This window comes from Balaenoptera musculus, chromosome 12 (assembly GCF_009873245.2).
Source record: "Balaenoptera musculus isolate JJ_BM4_2016_0621 chromosome 12, mBalMus1.pri.v3, whole genome shotgun sequence".
NCBI lineage: Eukaryota > Metazoa > Chordata > Mammalia > Artiodactyla > Balaenopteridae > Balaenoptera > Balaenoptera musculus.
This window is the reverse complement of record NC_045796.1, coordinates 35023704-35043679: the sequence shown is the minus strand read 5'-3', so window position 1 is coordinate 35043679 and position 19976 is coordinate 35023704. Positions and strand designations below refer to the sequence as shown.

The window sequence follows — 19976 nt, the reverse complement described above, 5'->3', positions numbered from 1 at the left end:
TAACAAATAATAATCTGTATTCAGATAATTCTTTAAAGTGCCTTCAATCATGACTAATTATGTTAAAGATTCAATAAATGAGGTGAATTACACTCAGTGTATATGTGATTCTCTAGGACATGCTATTACAAACCAATTCTGTTTGCCCTGTATTCATTTGCATACCTGAGATATTGGTGGTCACATTGATGGCTGTGGCTGGCCCAAAGCCTTTGACTGTGCTGGCTCTTATGAAAAACTGGTAGGTGGTTCCAGGATGGAGATGCATGAAGACATGGTGTGTACTGTTCCATAAATTTGATACAGTCTGGGGAGGCCCAGCCACTGGAACTGCAGGATCAAATGATCTTATGCTGCTGTAACTGACCTGTTTTAAGAAATATATTTCCTATTACATATCCAATATAAGTCATAATACATTCTAAATAAACCCCCTTTAAGTAAGATAGCGTTCAAGGGCATCTGTGTGGAATGAATCACATTTTTTTCACTTCTTTTCCTTCTCTTTTTGATATGGTTATTTCACTGTCATTCTGTAGCTATTGTCTGTCTGTCTGTCTATTTATCTATTCATCCACAGATAAACCTAGAGTTATCTGACTGGATCAATATACATCTATTTTCTTCCATCAAAAGATAAATGAATATTCTTAAATATGAATATATATCTATATATAATCTTACAGACATATATAATATAACGCATATGAAACCCAGAAAGTCCCACCAAAACTGCATCAAGAAGAAATAGATAATTTGAACAGACCAATCACTAGAAGTGAAATAGAATAGTGTAATAAACTCTCTGCACACAAAACTCCCCATTCCTGTGATGTCCTCTGTTGCCAATAGAAAGTAAGTATTTTATGCTATAATCAATATTGACTACCCAGGAACAGAACTACACATTTGTGCAATTAAAATGATGCTTTCTTTTCTTCTTTTCAGGTTCTCATATTTAAAAATAAGGTAATGATTTATATTCAAAGTTGAGATGAAGCTCTGTAATAGTCAGGTTTATGATATATTTTGCTTTTTAGGTGTTTCTTCCCTACTCTGAAACAACTGACATTGAATGGCCTCTCCTAAATCATGGTATGAAATATGAGTTTCTTAATTTTATAAAAGTTTATTCTTTACAATCACCAGTAAGTCTGTTTGACAAGGCCCATCCTACTTCTCTAAAACAACAACATTTACTTAAGAATTTGAAAACTCTAGGTGCCATATAATATTTGTTTTGATGCTTAATTTTGGAATAAAGGAATTTATAAATTAAAACAGAGAAGAACTAACATTGATTTTAATCCCCAATTCTCACTTACTTCTTTTCCATTATTTTTCTCTAACATTTTCTTTTACTCTCCCCTTCAATCCATATTTCAATAAACTTCCTTATTTTCCCAGTACCTCATATTGAGTGATGATTCCATTTGGATCCAAAGGTTCTTTCCAGTTCAAGAAGATCTTATTTTCAAAGGATGTTCCTTGAAGAGAACTGACTGGTACAGGGCCAGGCACTACAAATAAATACATTTTTGGTTATAAGGATCCTTATATCAGAAACAGAAAAAGTAAACATATAAGCTAAACAGGTTAAAAGTAAATAAAATAAATAAAAATGTGTCCTTAAAAAGAAAATAAGCTGTATGGCAAGTTTTTAATACATGGGAATACATGGGAATTCAAAGTAAATCAATCTATAAGCTTCTAATGCAGATTATGTACAACTGCAAAGTTATTTTTATTCAGAAGAATATTCTATCACCTTAGAGAGCTGAATAAATTGTGTAGTCTAGTTTTCTCTGTTGTATACCTCTAATGACATGAAGATCTCATTTGTAATTCGTTTCAAGAACAGAGCTTTCCCTGAAAGATTTCCCTGAAAGATTTTTTGAAGATTATTATAAGCCCCTCAAGTGTCTCCATAAACAATGTTCATACAATAATAAATTATAGTAATAATTAACACTCCTTAGACTCAAAAGCCAAACTATATAGTACTGAATTGAAATGTTCATTAACAGTCAATCTGACTTTTATAGCTGTATTTATTACATTTCTATAACTTAAAAAAAGAGCATTGATTATTACAATTTTTAAAAAACTCCTTAAGATGAATAGGTTTTAAAGTCATTGCTTCAGTCTTTCAAATGAAATTCCCTTTTTCAAAGCTAAGAATCCAACCATTTTATAACACTTGACTTGTTTAGAACTCAACTATCAACATAACTGGTTTTGAAGTGTCCCCAGGTATGACAAGATTTGAGAAACCATTCCAGTCCTTATTTGCAAATGTCATATAACCCAGTGGCAGCAATGAATGATGTGTCAGCTTCTATAGACAAAATACAAGATACGAGATACTTTTGTTATTGTGTATTTTCCTTGTATGTATTTTATTTAAATATTCGGTTGCTATTTATTTACATAAATATCCAGTTTCTTGTTCTCATAATGCTTAAAAATATATCCTATCCATCCTACTTTGCTTAAAAATATGCTTTCTCTTGAAAATATCAACCCAATATTGGGCAAATATGTTTTTTAATTAATATTTTTCCTTAATCTAACGTTTCAGTGAACTTTACACATGACATTATCTAGAAATGTAGTTTCAGAGTACACAGCAATTTTGTGAGGACTGAAATAAATTAAAAATCACTGGATCAAAGTAAATGCATTGCAATGTGGCCAGCAGCATCAAGAAATTCTGAATGGTATGTCAAAAGAGTAAGATTTATTTCAATCTACAAGCAGACGATGAATGATGTTATGACCTCTGGGAGAGCCAACATAATTTGGCATATTAATAATGAATTCATAAAGGAAAAAATCCACAGTAAACAGAAAAGATGCTAGGACTAAACTCCAGAAGATATATTCATGCATCTAACAGCTGAGGGCTTGGGGAAAAGTTAACCTAAGGCATCCACTCCCCTCGACCCCCAGGTCCACAGTATTGGCACAGGCTATGCAGTTATCGAGTCAGAGGGCCCGTGATGGCCCCTGTGCGTAATCTGTGGCATCTGCTGAGGCTACCATGGGCCTTGGTTTGTTTCCTAAGAGAGTACCTGTTGTTTCCATTCCACTCAAGTGACATAAGCTTACAATTGTAGTTAAGGGAAAGTATTTATTTGCCTCTCCACAACTCTCATAGAGGGTGGCTGTTGCGGGGAGGAGGAAGTAAAGCCCCAGCTAGTGAGTAAATGTTTATTTGATGGTATTATAATTACTACCTGTGTTCACCAAACACGATTTGGTCAAAAAAATAATATGAAATGGCATGGATATGTTTCAAATTGTTCACAAATAAGGATAGTTTTTTTTTAATTTATTTTTTTAAATTTTATTATTTGAAAGCTATAGATGGTATTTTATTTTATTCTATTTTATTCTATTATTTTATTCTATTTTATTTTATTTTTTGGCTGCACTGTACGGCATGCAGGATCTTAGTTCCCTGACCAGGGATCAAACCTGTGCCCTATGCATTGGAAGTGCAGAGTCTTAACCACTGGACTGCCAGGGAAGTCCCAAGGATAGTTTTAAATGTTTGTAAATTCTACATTGAGAGAAGGGTAGAAATGGAAAGTAGCCTTCCTGGAATTTGTGTATTTCTCTGCTCTTCTTATACATGTTCTACTTTGTCAACAGGATTCACTTCATATACTTATGGAAAAGTTTGTGGGAAAATTATAGCCAAGAAAGTTCCACACTACTGATCTTGCACTGAGACCAGTATAGTGAATGAGAAAAAGAATTACACTTAGGTGAACTACAAAACACACACATAAAACATGTGGAGGAAAGGGGTGAGGGCACAGACAAACTATATTCAATAATTTTCTACAGACAACCTGTATTCAATAATTTTCTATGTTTGAAGGAAGACAATTCTATATACAGACATCTATATGTACATATGATTTGTGTAAATACAACATGAAGTTACTAAGACCATCATCATGGCAGTCTTCATAGTGCAGGAAATGTCCTCTCACATTTCCACATCAACAACTTTTAATGGAGACAGAATGCTGACTTTTATTCCCCTGCTTGTAATTTATTTGAGAGCTGTTTCAGCTAAATTTTTTTTTTTTTGCACATAAAAAAGTCCCTTATAACTCTCAAAGTGGAAGAGAGGAAAATGAAATGTGGGTGGGGCAAGATTACATTAAATAAGCTTTACAGCCTTTAAAATATAATAAATGTACATTTAAAAATAGCTTTGTATTAGTCAAAAAATGTCCCCAAACCAGGCTTTTCTGCTGAGCTAACTTCACAATATTGATTTTTATGATTGCTAGAATAAAAAATGAAAACAAAATCTCTTACACAAAATTCTACCCGTGCATTAAAAAATACATGCAATAAATTAAATATAAATTCTACCTTAGGGTTCTGGTGGGAAATCATTCTAGCTTTGCTCTCATGGTTTATGGATGTACCCAGAATTCTTTTCATGAAATTATATTCTTTTATTAGATGGCTGATAATTTATTATTTTTCTATGTATATAGGGCAGCAATAATTTAGCAAGACTGACTTAATTAGATCATCGTAATCCATCGATCTTCCAACAATAGATTATGATTTAGATATTCTGTCACCCCCCCCCCCCCCAATTCAGGAACATTAAGACACATCAAGTACTCTATGTAGAAACTGGAGTTTATAATGAGCAGATTTGGAGCCTGAATTAATTGCAAATACTTCATAGAAAGCTTGTACTTCAATCATTTAGTCTTATATATAAAGCAAAAAATTTAAAAACCCTTACAGTAGAAGGAATTACTTTGTGACTGTACTACCATGAAATAATAACATGCACTTCAATATCATTACAAACAATAAAAAATTCTTCAAAACAGAGGTTAAAATAAAACAAAAGTAAGAAATATTATTGAAATTAGACCGAATAGTTAATGCCATTTTACTTTTACAAAACTATTTCTAGATGAAATAAATAACACAGTCATGAGTTTGATCAGTTTTAGGACCTAATTTAAATTTCCATGGCAATTCACTTCCTGATTAGTAATCTAGTCGTATGTGTATCCAAAAATACATTAAAAAATTTAATGCAGTATGAAAAAAGATTATATAAGCCTGACTGCATTCTTTGGTTTGTGGAAAGAAAAGCAGACTAAAAACTCATACGAAAGAATACCATCAAAATGAATTATATTGTTAGAGAATGATTGACTGAAGAACCACAAAACTCACATAACTGAGACTAACATTACCAATTAATAAATCATGTTTTTTCATATATATGGAATCTAAAAAAAAAAAAAAAGGTTCTGAAGAACCTAGGGGCAGGACAGGAATAAAGATGCAGATGTAGAGAATGGACTTGAGGACACGGGGATGCGGAATGGTAAGCTGGGACGAAGTGAGAGTGGCATGGACTTATATATACTACCAAATGTAAAACAGATAGCTAGTGGGAAGCTGCCGCATAGCACAGGGAGATCAGCTCGGTGCTTTGTGACCACCTAGAGGGGTGGGATAGGGAGGGTGGGAGGGAAACGCAAGAGGGAGGAGATATGGGGATATATATATATATATATATATATATATATATATATATGTATAGCTGATTCACTTTGTTATAAAGCAGAAACTAACACACCATTGTAAAGCAATTATACTCCAATAATGATAAAAAAAAAGAAATCTTTTTTTTTTCAATTTTAAGTGCAGGCAATAAAACATGTGAGTACATTCTTATTACTAAAATCACGGATTATAAAATGTATAGTGTACAATGAACAAATGGGACCTAATCAAACTTAAAAGCTTTTGTACAGCAAAGGAAACCATCAACAAAACTAAAAGACAACCTGCAGAATGGGAGAAAATATTTGCAAACAATGTGACCGACAAGGGGTTAATACCCAAATATACAAACTGCTTGTACAACTGAATGTCAAAAAAACCCAAACAACCCAATCAAAAAATGGGCAGAAAACCTAAATAGACATTTTTCCAAAGAAGACATACATATGGGCAACAGGCACAGGAAAAGATGGTCAATAACCTAATCCTTAGAGAAATGCAAATCAAACCCACAATGACGTATCACCTCACAGTGGTCAGAATGGCCATCATCAAAAAGTCTGCAAATAATAAATGCTGGAGAGGGTGTGGAGAAAAGGGAATATCCGCACACTGTTGGCTGGAATGTAAACTGGTGCAGCCACTATGGAGAACAGTATGGAGGTTCCTTAAAAAACTACAAATAGAGCTACCATATGATCCAGCAATCCCACTCTGGGTATATATCCAGAAAAGACAAAAACTCTAATAATTCAAAACGATACATGCACTCCGATGTTCATAGCAGCACTATTTACAATAGTCAAGACATGGAAACAACCCAAGTACCCATAAACAGACAATTGGCTTAAGAAGATGTGGTATATATATACACAATGAAATATTACTCAGTCATAAAAAAGAATGAAATGTTGCCATTTGCAGCAACATGGATGGATCTAGAGAATCCTACACTTAGTGATGTAAGTCAGACAGACACATACTATATGGTATCACTTACATGTGGAACCTAAAAACAATGCAAATGAATCTATATACAAAACAGAAACAGACTTACAGACACAGAAAACAAACTCATGGTTACCAAAAGGGAGATGGAGGGAGGGAGGGATAAAGTAGCAGTATGGGATTAATGGATATGAACTACTATACATAAAATAGATAAGCAACAAGTATTTACTGTATAGCACAGGGAATTAAATTCAAGATCTTGAAATAAACTATAATGGAATATAATCTGAAAAAAAAAAACTGAATCACTTTGCTGTGCACCTGAAACTAACACAATTTATAAATCAACTATACTTAAAAATGTCTAGTATAATATAGACATAATATTTATCCCACTTTATAAAATGAGATAGAGATTTTTCAGAGCTTTTGAATCCATGCTTAGACTTCCCATTTTGATACTCTACGTATGAAACAACTACACTCAACCACTGTTTCTTTCATAAGCATGTGTTGTGTGTGTGTTGTGTATGTGTGGGGGGCAGGGGGGTAATACGAGTGTTTGTGTGTTTATGTATAAAAGCAGGGTTTGTTCTTTAAAATGTTATTAATGCTTTGATTAAGTGCAAGTTCAAACATGATAGCTGAGGTGACTGTTTTATTGTCTCGAAGATGACAAAAATACATTTATCATGAATAAGTCTTAGGTTTATTCTTTGAAATTTTATGAATATGCATAATTTTAGGACAATATTGTTTCCTTGAAAGTCTGAGCTAAATGAGGTTAAAAGGCTCTCACTTCCCTTTATTACAACAAAAACAGCAGAATAATCCAAGATCATTTCCATTTTTCAGAGCGAGAAAGCTTGAAGTAATAAGGAGAATTTCTAGAAACTATGGAATATTGACCCATTTTATGGCAATCTCATACTTGGTAGGCATCAAAATATACATCTGAGCCTAAAGTTCAGAACTCGAGGGAAATTGGGAACACTTGGGTATCATATACATCCTGTTTTCTGAAACCCAAATAAAAATGTAGATGGAACCTTAGACATCATCTAATTTAACCTTTTCATATAGAGTTGAGAAATAGAGAACTAGAGGGGTGAAAGGATTTGCTAAGGTTACAGAGTTATTAGAGCCAGGACTGAAAGCTCATGATTCCTGACTCCCAGTTCGGTTTTGCCTCAATTCACTATATAGCACACTTTTCTCCCCCTGCACGCTTTCATTCATAAAAGGAAATATTGCAAATGAAATGTCTTACATTGGAAGAATACAGTGTTATTATTAGATTATCATTCTTATATATTTTTGTCTAGGATACATTTTTTTAAAATCAGAAAATGTATTCAAATTCACATTAATGACATACTATAGTATGTGTGTGTAACTTATAATATTAATATAAATGTTTCTTCCTATTATTCAATAATTTAGAAGTAATACACATAGAAATTGGGCAAGTTATAATTCAATTACTTGGGTGGTAAAAAGATGGATAAAAGATGATAGCTTGCCAATATCTGATAAGGACCTTTATTTAGACTTAAACATATAAACTTTGACCTTCTTTTATATTTATAATTACATAAAACTATCTAAAAATGAATAGAATAGGTAAACAATGCTGCTTTCAAATCTAAAGGAAATGAAAGCTATTACTATTGATCTGTAAAATGCAAAAAACTAAATTTTTAACTAAGTGCATTTCACCAATAGGTAATCGAAGTAGTGCCACAAATGGTGAAAATTATTTTTGAACATTTGATAAAAACTTTATTTAGACTTTTAGTGTAGTTGCTACTTTTCTAATATTGTATAAAAATGGAAAACAATAAAGGAATAGTTCATTTAGTATTTGATGCTACCCTGAAGAATATTAAGTTTTTTGTTAAAAGCAAACCGTTTCCAAAGTTAACCCTGTTAAAAGTATTTAGCAGATTTCAGAATCCAATTCAATTTTGGGGACTCTAGACAAAACTGTAAGCAAGTACATAATTCTTGTCATATAATTCCCCCCTTTAAAAATAAGGAAGTATGAACATACCATCTTCATCAGTTTGAATAATCGTCTCTTCACTCTCCTTCCTGCCTTCTGGATTGGTTAGGATCATCTTGAGGCTGACGTTTGTATAAGGTGGCAGATGGTTCACAACATGCTGAGGGGCTTTGGGGTCCATGTCCAAACAGTCTGCCTTGCTCTCATTGTGACCATGGAAGTAATGGTAGCAGATAGTGACATTAAAAGTGTGGCAACGAGTGATGTTGTAACCCAGGGATTCCCAGTCCACAGCAATGCGTCTTGCCTGTATCTCAGCAATCTTTAAAGTCTTTGGGGTTCGCATAGGTTCTGAAAAATAAATCAAAGACACAGATAGCTGTCAACTTTACCATGAATAATCTTGAAAAAATTTAACACTGAGCATGACATAGCATGTGTAAACCTAGGAAAATCTGGAAGTCATCGTTCATTCTCATTTTCTTTATTACTCATGATCTTATTCTTAAAGGTTTCTGTCAGGGCTATGATTTACCAATGGGAAGAGAAATGGGAAGTAAAATGTCCACAATCCATAGTACTCAGGAACATGGCAGAAAAATAAAAACCTGAAAATGTGGCCACAATGCTTTTATAGTTGTTTCTGTTGTTACTGCCCTATTCCCCATCTTTCTTTGGTCATTATTGAGCAAGTGAATTAGCTAATACATCATAATGGATAAGAGTCAACATGTTCTGCTCTCTGATTTGTCATGTCACCAAGCTATGCTGTATACTAATTAGTCTAATCGTAACACTAAACTACCATTTACAAAAATGATGCAGATATTAACATTTATTATTTCAGTAATGATGTTGTTCATCAAAGCAGAAAAATATCTGAGAAAAATTGCAAGAACACATGTGGATATTCACATTGTCATCTATCCTTCTTGATCTCTTTTTGTCTTTCTCTAGGAAATGCTCAGGTTTGACAATCCATTCAGTGTCACCGAAACTAAACTGGGAAGTGAATTTCCATTCAACTGGAAAATGCTGGCAGAACTAAACACTCTGAAGACTGGAATCCATCCATCACTGCTTCCCAAGTGTATACTTTTCTCATGCAAGACTAACTTTAATCATCTAACTTAATCAAAATAATTACCCTATGAAAGTCATGGCCGTGGCAAAGTCTACACAGTAAACAAACCAATACACAGCAAAACTTTAATACATTGATTTGACAAAGAGATTAAAGTCACAGTCAAGGTTGAGGCCTTGTTGGTGCCTCCATTAACTCACTAGGGATTGTTAGTGCTCATGAAAAATAGAAATCAGTAGGGAAAAAGTGAAGAAAAATAAGTAATACAAAAAGTCCAATATGGGTGTTTTTATAAATTTTCATTTTTGAGATTAAAATCTTAGTTGTGTAAAAATAATCAGCATGGCACACAGATGGCAAACCCAAATTGGGATTCCAGTTCAATATATTTAATGTGCAATCTGAAATACACTCTGGTGGCCATTTAATTTAAAACCTCAAAACTATAAAAACACACATATATATATGCAAATTAATCTTTGGTAGAATCCAAAGTTTAGGTTTTAAATTCTGTCTGATCTTCTGATTGTTTACAATATCCAGTCCCCCTATTTTACCACTTTTGTTTCAGTGTTAAGTAGGCTGGAAGAAAGATGTGGTTTTTTTAATCATTTTAAAAAATCTCTTTATATGTCTAGCGCTATGTTTTCATTTTCCCTGCCAGGCACAAGAGTGAGATGATGACATTTTCCTTTCCGTCTAGTTAGACTAAAAACACAGTCTTTGGCATCACTGCCCACGAACTGGCTAGGCACTTATAGGTAGGATCATCCAAAAACTTCCCAGATAAATTGTGACTTTGCTGCCTGTTAGGTAGCAATCAGATACAACTGAGTGGCCACAATTGCAGTTAGTCCATACGTTGTTCTAAAAAGTGTCCTAGATTGAGAAATTTCTCCAGAAATACCTGATGCATATGAATGCAAATATCCCATACAGCAATAAAAGAAAACACCAATAAATATTTATTCCTCTGTTTTAATATTTTTAGGTCTAGTAGTCATATACCTGTTTTCATACACCCTTCATTTTGAATCTGACATCTTATTCCTTTATAAACTTCTCTTTTTCCAAGTGATCATTCTCTTTCATACATCTTTTCATTTTATACCACTATTCAATTTGCACTTACCCTGCATTCTAATACAACTTTAAAAGACTAAGAAAAGCATAAAGAAATTGAAGAAGACACAAATGAAAGATATTCAGCACTCATGGATTTGAAAAATCAATATTGTTAAAATGGCCATACTACTGAAAGCAATCTACAGATTCAATGCAATCCCTATCAAAATTCCAATGGCATTTTTTCCAAGAAATAAAACAAATAATCCTAAAATTTGTATGAAACCACAAAAAAACCCCAAATAGCCAAAGTAATCTTGAGAAAAAAGAACAAAGCCGGAGGCGTCACGCTCTCTGATCTCAAACTATATTACAAAGTTAAAATAATTAAAACGATATGATATTTGTACTAAAACAGACGCATAGATGAATGGACAGAATAGAGAGCCCAGAAATAAATGCACACATATCTGGTCAATTAACTTATGACAAAGGAGTCAAGAATATACAATGGGGAAAGAACTATCTCTTCATTAAATGGTGTTGGGAAAACTGGACAGTCATATGCAAAAGAGTGAAACACAACCACTGTCTTACACCATATACAAAAATTAGCTCAAAATGGATTAAAGACCTGAAACCATAAAACTCCCCCCCCCCCCAAAAAAAAAAAAAAGGTGGTAAGCTCCTTGACACAGGTCTAGGGCATGATTTTTTTGAATCTGACACCAAAAGCAAAGGCAACAAAAGCAAAAATAAATAAGTGGGACTACATCATACTAAAAAGCTTCTGCACAGCAATGGAAACCATCAACAAAATGAAAAGGTAACCTACTGAATGGAAGAAAATATTTGCAAATCATATATCTGATAAGTAGTTAATATCCAAAATATATAAAGAACTCCTACAACTCAATAGCAAAAAAACCCAAACAAGCTGATTAAAAAATGGGCACAAGATCCAAAGAGACATTTTCCCAAAGAAGACACACAGATGGTCAACAGGTACATGAAAAGATGTTCAACATCAGTAATCATCAGGGAAATGCAAACCAAAAGTACAAGATATTGCCTCACACCTCTCAAAATGGCTGTCATCAAAAAGACAAGAAATAACAAGTGTTGGTGAGGATGTGGAGAAAAGGGATCCCTTGTGCACTGTTGGGAATATAAATTGGTGCAGCCACTACGGAAAACAGTATTAAGGTTCCTCAATTAAAAACAGAACTACCATATGATTCAGCAATTCCACTTTGGGGTATTTATCTGCAGAAAATAAAAACACTAACTGAAAAGATATATGCACCCCCATGTTCACTGAAGCACTATTTACAAGGAAACAACACAAGTGTCCATCAAGGGATGAATGAGTAAAGAAGATGTGTTTACATATACATATCTATGCATATCTATGCATATATGCATATATACCATGGAATATTATTAAGCCATGAAAAAGAGCGAAATCTTGACATTTGCAACAACATGGATAGACTTTCAGGGTATTATGCTAAATGAAATAAATCAGACAGAGAAAGACAATACCATATAATCTCTCTTATGTGTGGGGTCTTAAAAACAAAAACAAAAAATAACCAAAATAACAAGATCATAGATCAGTTAGAGAGAACAGATTGGCAGTTGCCAGAAGCAGGGGATGAGGAGTCAGAGAAATAAGTAAAGGGGGTATAATGTATTAAAAAATTAAATGAAATAAAATTTTTAAAAGAATCTGTTTTACAGATGTATGACACAACTTCATTGGTAGGAGTGGAGGAAAATTTTACCTTAGTAACTTTGGCAATGATTAGAAACTACAAGACCAATAAAACCCCTAAAAACAGAACAAAAAACAACAAAAAAAGTGGATATTCATAGGAATGGCTTAAAGTTTACACATGACTTTAGTCATCACAGAGGGACCGTATTTCTGAACAGCAAATTTAGAGACCTCTTTTAAAAAAAAGAAATAAAAAAAAGTGTACACACGAATGTGAAAAAAAGTGGAAATGCAAAATGGTAAAGAAAAAAAACCTACTTAACACTTCATGGACTAAAAGCCTCTACAATTTGCCTGTCAAATTACTGACTACATATTTACATTTTCTCCCAAACTAATAATAAAATAATTTTAAAAATTAATTTCTCTATTTATAAAGTTAAATAATTATAAAAATAAATAGAAATTTTCTTCTCCTAACTAATCTCATTATATCCAATTTCTTTTGCCTTTCGGCTTCCTTCATTCAACCCTTTTATGGAGCACTGAAAATAGGGAATGTATGTGCTATTCAATTTCTGCTCAGCTGCTGCAGCTAGCTGACTGCCTATTAGAACTGCCTGACATTCTGAATAGCCCTAGAGCAAGTCAAAGTTTGGAGGAACTTGGGGTTTCTCTAGGCTTGGAAGAGCCAGAAGAGATGTAAATGTGTGCATACTGAGGGACTCGCTGTCAAAAGCAGAAGGAACTCACTACCCCCACTCTTTTTATTCTCGTATTTGAAATTAAAATTAAAAAAGTAAAATAAAAGCATACCCAGACATTGTGAAGGACACAATAGCTCTACATCCTCAATTATTCATTTTTAAGAGTTGACAAAAGATATATTTATTATGTATTGGTAGTATGTAAAAAAAATACATAGAGTTCACTTTGAGTGAGAATTCTGTTTTGGTGTATTTAAATGCTGCTAACTTTGACACTAATATAAATTAGATTTTAAAACTCTAATTTAAAATCTGGAAAAGGTAGCTTTAGAAATCCTATACATATGTGCATAAACCACAATCATAATATCAGTTGCCAACACTTTATTAACTGGTAAAAAAAACAAAGATTTGTGAAAAGAAATAGCTTTTTAATAGGCAAAGAATCCTTCTACGAGGTCAATATGGTATTTAAAATCTATATTTTTCACAATGGCTTGAAGAAATGCTGCAAAATGAATTGTTATTACTAAAATAGTGACTTAAAATATAATCTTACTGCCACCTAGGGCAATATTCAGAAACCAACATACAACAAAGTAAACACACACACACACGTACGCAGAAACACATCTAAAGTCAAAATTCAATTATTTTGAGCTCTAAGGCATCTGCAGTAATTCAGAGGAAGTCACTGTCTAATTACACTTATTTAATTGACATGTGCTTTATTTTTTTCCAGTTTTTATTGAGGTTGGATAGTCTCAGCTATATTTACATATATGTTATAATCATATATATGTATTCATGCATGTACATCTATGTATATATTCACATATACATATATAAGCACATACACATACATACACACATACAATAGGCACTCTGCTACGCAACACCTCTGAAGTCTGTTAGCTCTGACATGGGCTGACAACCACATATACATAGATTTTTTAAAATCAGTATATAAACAGCAGGGACTTGAGACTGTTCTACTACTATGAAATCCATTCAAAGAAAATTCTATCAGAGAATTTGACAAGAAAATTACCTAAATTCCTCACCCTGATCCATTAGTCTTGTGCCTCACCAATAATTATGTTGTATTTCTGAGATATGAATGCATAAGTAAAAATTTATACTTTTAAAATTGGAATAATTAACTTTTGTAGAATAAACGGAAGTAGAAAGATATTGCTCAGGACTCACTATGTTATATAAAGCTGGGCATAAGTGCTGTTTTAAGGATTAAATAATTTAAATAAATGACCTAGTACAGTGAATGGCACATAGAGGCATCACAGTAAACAGTATTTATATAACAACATAGGTCACCACAATGATGATAAAACAATGGGGATCACATTCATCAATGCACTACTTGTCAAGTGGTTTGAATTTTACTAAATGTTCTTTCTTCTTCCCAATTTTTTACTTTCCATTTTCAAATTTTTGTTAGGTATTCCATACATGTGTTTATAAAACAGTTCTCTTTCCTTCTCTCTCATTTTGATTTTCTAGTAAAAGGAAATTTGGGAGAGAAACAAGGAATTGGAAAAAGTTGTGGGGCAAAATTCTGGCAGAAACTTGGGAATAAATATAGCAAGGGAGTGACCTTCATGCAGCAAAGGATCATACTAAAATATTTTGAACAAGTAATCCATCTATTGTGAAAAAAAATAGATTGCCTATTATATAAAGTGTATGATACCAGACACTGTGGAGGATTCTAAAGTGAATAAAACAATAATAGACCTCAAGGAGCTTAACATTTATTTAGTAAAGATGATAAACTAAGAAAAAAAATTAAAACAGTATGATATAAATGGTATATGAATGGAATAAAATACTATAGGAATTCAAGAGAGAGAAACAACTTCCACCTGTCAAATGGAAGAGATATTTGCATTTGGTCTCCATGGGTAAGGCAAGAAGATCTATAGACATAGTTTGGATAAATAATAAAAATGCAGAGGAAACAAGATGAATAAATATGAACACAATTGGAAAAAATATGTAATCTCATTTGGTTGCTGTACAAGTTATCTAATAGGAGGTTATATAGGAAAAATTGGTTGGGAAAAGATTGGAAAAACTTTGGATGTCATGATAAGAGGTAACTTGATCTAAGAGCCAATGGAAAGTAACTGAGCAGGAAATTAACACAATTAATTAACTACTTTAGAAAAATTAATTTGGAGGTTTTGTCAAGTGTGCAGACACTGGAAGTGGAAAAATCCAAAGATTGCAATGTGTTAGGGGAGAATAAGGTGCCAAGAAGGAGTGTGACTTCAGTAGACAATGGTTTTCTTTATTTTTCTGCCAAAAGTTGATCAGCCAGGTTTACTAACTTTTCCCATTCCATTTTTCCTTTTATTGTTCACCTATTTCCTAGTTGTTACAGTGAGAAAAGCCACATGAAATCAAGAAGAAATAAAAAGAAATAGCAGAAAAGTTACATATCAAATCTATGACCAGTAATATACAATTAGCAGATAAATAAAGAAATAACATATCACTGCCCTTGCTTAAATTCTAAACAGATCGAGCATGGAATTTATGCTTGTAATAGTTTTTGTGTCAAATATTTAACACAACTTGATAGGATAAAATGAAGAACTACTTAATAATTCTCTGAAGATTAAGAAAAATTAAGGCAACGTGAGTAGACAGGATCTGTTGACTTTGAGTCACCTCTCAACAGCAAGATGATTTAATAAGTGGTTCTAGATAACAGATAAAAGGAAATTCAATTTTGGGTATTTGTTAAACAACACATGACATGACAGGTCAATATCCAGATCCTTCTCTAGTGATAATCTCTGGTTACTCTGAAAGAGTTGTGAAAACAAAAGCTTTAGCAGTTACAAGAGAATTGAGGGCAGGGATCACATTTCCCCAGAATCAGTTTTTAATGATAAAACTTATTATCCAGCTGTCAGTCAGAGAGAAATAGAAGATGTCCCAAAGCTCATGCCAAGAAGAAAAGGAAGATGTGGTCAAAGATGTCACAAACTAAGAACACTGAAGCATGACAGGGAGCATCGTGCTTCTGGCTGCCTTTTCATCAGAAACCTTAGAAGCTGACTGCAAAGCACAATTTCCATTCCATTTATCAAAACAAACACAAGGAAAGTGAACTTCCTGACTGTTAGAGAAAATATTTGTTGGTGTAAAATAAAAAATAATTGAGATGAAATTTCTGAACAAAGTTGAATTTTTTTTTTTTTTTTTAAAAAGGAAGAAAACATTGGCATACCTTGGGGGAGGAAAAAACTGAAATGCTTTGGAAGACATTGTCTTTACTTTTCTCTATTGATGCTTTGTATTTTTCTTCTTTTCCTCATGGTAATGACTGAGGATAATCAAGGTTTTACACTGCACATCTTTTCAGTCTTACAGCATCATTAGTCTTGCCAAAAAGATTTCATCTCTGCTCCCACGGGTCAAATTGAGTTAATGATAAGTTGGTGAGATGACTTGATTAGTACTGTAATATGAGGGAGCCTCAGGTCCAGGAATAACCACAAACCAGCTGTCAGCTCTTTTGGCTTTCTGGCTGTGTTGCTGAAATGACATGTTTGCCCTCAGGGGATATAGAATGACAGGGGGTGCATGGCTCACTCAGCTCTCCTGCAGAGTCACAGAAATATTTACCCAGTACCTTCAGAACGATACTAAGCACATTATCAAATTAAACCAAAATATGTCATCTTCACTGCTCTCAAGAGTCTGACTGAAGTTCATCAGATAATTCTAATAACATTTGCATACTCTCTACAATAGTGCTAAGGAAATTGTTTGATTTTCAAAAGAACTTACTACCAAAGTGACGTGGAAAAAAAAGACAAAAATAACTATTTTTCCAATAGATAAATCCTACTGAATGTCTTATTAAACCTAATTCTCAAAACATGGGGAGTTGAAAATTTGGGGGCTCTTTAATGTTTTTTGCTTAAATTTTTTTTTTTTTTTTTTTTTTAATTTTTATCTAATAATATCAGACTGTGTTGGAAGAACCATGTAATTACAGTCAATCAATCCACTTCAATTCATCTCTCATACTGCATATTCTGCTTATATGTTATACTTTAAACAATGCAAAAAATAAAACATTTTTTATAGCTAACCACCTATACTTGGATAAAACATAAAATAGAAAGAGAAAAGGCATTTTAAAAAATTTATTGAAGGAAAAGAAGCAGAGAATAATCTACCCCTAGTGTAAAAACAAACTTTATTTTTCATAAAAATATTGAGCAACAGCATTAATCACATACAAAAACGTACAGTGAGTTGTATATTACCCTAAAAAAGTAATCTGGAAAAAACTACTTCGTAATATACAGTGTATAAAATAAGATGACTGGAGAGGAGCTGTATACAGCAATGACAAAACTCTAGAGGGAATTTTCAATGCCTTCTCCACCCCTAAAAAGAAGATAAATGACACACTTCTTAGGTTGTACTAAAAAATGAGGCAAATATTTTGTATGCCAAGCAAAGTGGTTGGCCCATAGTATATGCTTGGAAACTGTTCATTTTCTGAACAATAAAGCAACTAATTTTAATATGTTTTATGTTCAAGAGCTAATGAAAATAGAACTTAAGAACTCAATTCTGTGATGGCTCCAATTCATCACCTCTCTTTTTTTTTTTTTCCTATCAAGTTAGTATTTACTCTTTTTTTTAAAAATTAATTTATTTTATTTATTTTTGTCTGTGTTGGGTCTTTGTTTCTGTGTGAGGGCTTTCTCTAGTTGCGGCAAGCAGGAGCCACTCTTCATCGCTGTGTGCGGGCCTCTCACTATCGCGGCCTCTCTTATTGCAGAGCACAGGCTCCAGACGCTCAGGCTCAGTAGCTGTGGCTCACGGGCCCAGTCGCTCCGCGGCATGTGGGATCTTCCCAGACCAGGGCTCAAACCCCTGTCCCCTGCATTAGCAGGCAGATTCTCAACCACTGCGCCACCAGGGAAGCCCCATCACCTCTCTTTGTATCCACACTGTTGGCCATGTGATTTTACAACCCTTCACACCAAAGAAGTGGGGTTAATTTCCCCATCTTTTGATTTGGGGCTTGCCTCATGACTTGCTTTGGTCAACAGAATGAGGCAAAAGTGGTGGTGTGCTAATTTTCAGCCTATATCTCAAAAAGTCCTGTGAGCTCCTCTTGCTCTTACACCTCCACCATCACTTCTGGACTAAGAAATGCACGTGGAACAGAGCTGAGTTAGTCACCTCGTTGCACCAGCAAAGGTCATCTAGACCAGCCAATTGCCAGTCCACCAGCAGATCTGTGAGCCAGACAAGATCATCAGAGGCTTTCTGCCACTGATGAGATTTTGTGGTTAGTAATTGTTCAGCATTTTGATATAACCCCTATCCCTAATCTCTTCACTTGGTAAATTACCTAAATATTTTTGTGAAGATTATGTCAGTGATCCCTCCATAGAACAGTACTTTACAAATTTTATTTCTCTAATAATGAGTTGTGCTGAGCCACTACATGCTTATTCAGTATTCTTTTAGTATTAAAGTAAACATTTATTAAGGGCCTGGCATGTGCCAAATATTGTGGCAGTATGATATAAGATTTTAAAAACTACTTTAAATGAATATATTTTTGTCTTTATTTCCTGTATGCTCTTTGAGGGCAGGTTCATTTCTTCACTATGCTCCCACAGATACTAATATATTAAATATTGGACTAATAATTCTATGAGGTATAAGACATGTCAATACTTTATTCTAAGCTATAATAATTTAGAGTCGTTTTCTAGCACCCTAATCCATTGCTGCAACACATTTACTAAAATATTTTAATTTTTATATCAATATAAGTTTACAGGTATATATAAAGTGAATCACCAATATAATCTAAATTTCTTTACTTTTGAATGGATAGGTCTAACATAAAAATACATTTACATATATATTTTTATCCAAATCCCTCTAATACTACTTAGATGCAGAAATAGTACATGTTTTCCTCAACTACATAACTCCTTTGTAAACATCTTACATCTGTCCTTGAATGAGTCAAGCCAGTCAATTCAAACTCGGAAATTATTATAAAGTATATTAGTAAATGAGAGGTTAGGAGGGCCCATTTTAAGTGAGGCTATCTTATGGCATGAAGACCCCCCAAGACCACCCAAAATAAACTACAACAATTACATTATAATGATATTCCGGGCTTCCCTGGTGGCGCAGTGGTTAAGAATCCGCCTGCCAACGCAGGGGAACACAGGTTCGAGCCCTGGTCTGGGAAGATCCCACATGCCGCAGAGCGACTAAGCCCACGTGCCACAACTACTGAAGCCCGTGCGCCTAGAGCCCGTGCTCCGCAACAAGAGAAGCCGCCACAATGAGAAGCCCGTGCACCGCAACGAAGATTAGCCCCTGCTCGCCGCAACTAGAGAAAGCCTGCGTGCAGCAACGAAGACCCAACGCAGCCAAAACTAAATAAATAAATATAAATAAATTAAATTAAAAAAAAAAAAAATGATATTCCAAGTATGTATGGCTCATTTCACTCCCAAAAAAGATTATGATTTTAATACATCAACTTAGGTCCTTCTTTCATTCCTTCTGGAAATTTACAAAATAAACTAATTTGCTTTGGATCATTTTTCTGAAGAAAGATGAGAAAATTTCTAAATTATAATAGAAAAAGGCTAGAGTAATACAAATTTTGAAAGTGATAATGGCTATTGAGACACTTTAATATATCATTTGATTTAATAAAATGAAAGTCTGGTAACATGCTTGCTTCAGGGGAACAGAAAGACAGATAAGGACTGCAGGGGTGATGATTATTTGTCCATTTCCTTTTCTGAAGCCACCATTTATTCTATGCTTTCATGCATGATTAACAGC

General features: G+C 33.7%; 1 protein-coding gene across 5 annotated transcripts in view; it reads right to left on the bottom strand.

The window, feature by feature from the left end:
• Positions 1-19976, bottom strand: part of PTPRK (protein tyrosine phosphatase receptor type K) — a 565097-nt gene that overhangs the window by 107883 nt on the left and 437238 nt on the right. For all 5 annotated transcript variants that reach the window (XM_036871298.1, XM_036871300.1, XM_036871296.1 and 2 more), the window contains exons 8-10: positions 8570-8872; positions 1411-1520; positions 166-367 (exon numbers count right to left, since the gene is read on the bottom strand). In XM_036871298.1, coding sequence (XP_036727193.1) covers positions 166-367; positions 1411-1520; positions 8570-8872 — 615 coding nt within the window. The remainder of the gene's footprint in view (positions 1-165; positions 368-1410; positions 1521-8569; positions 8873-19976) is intronic.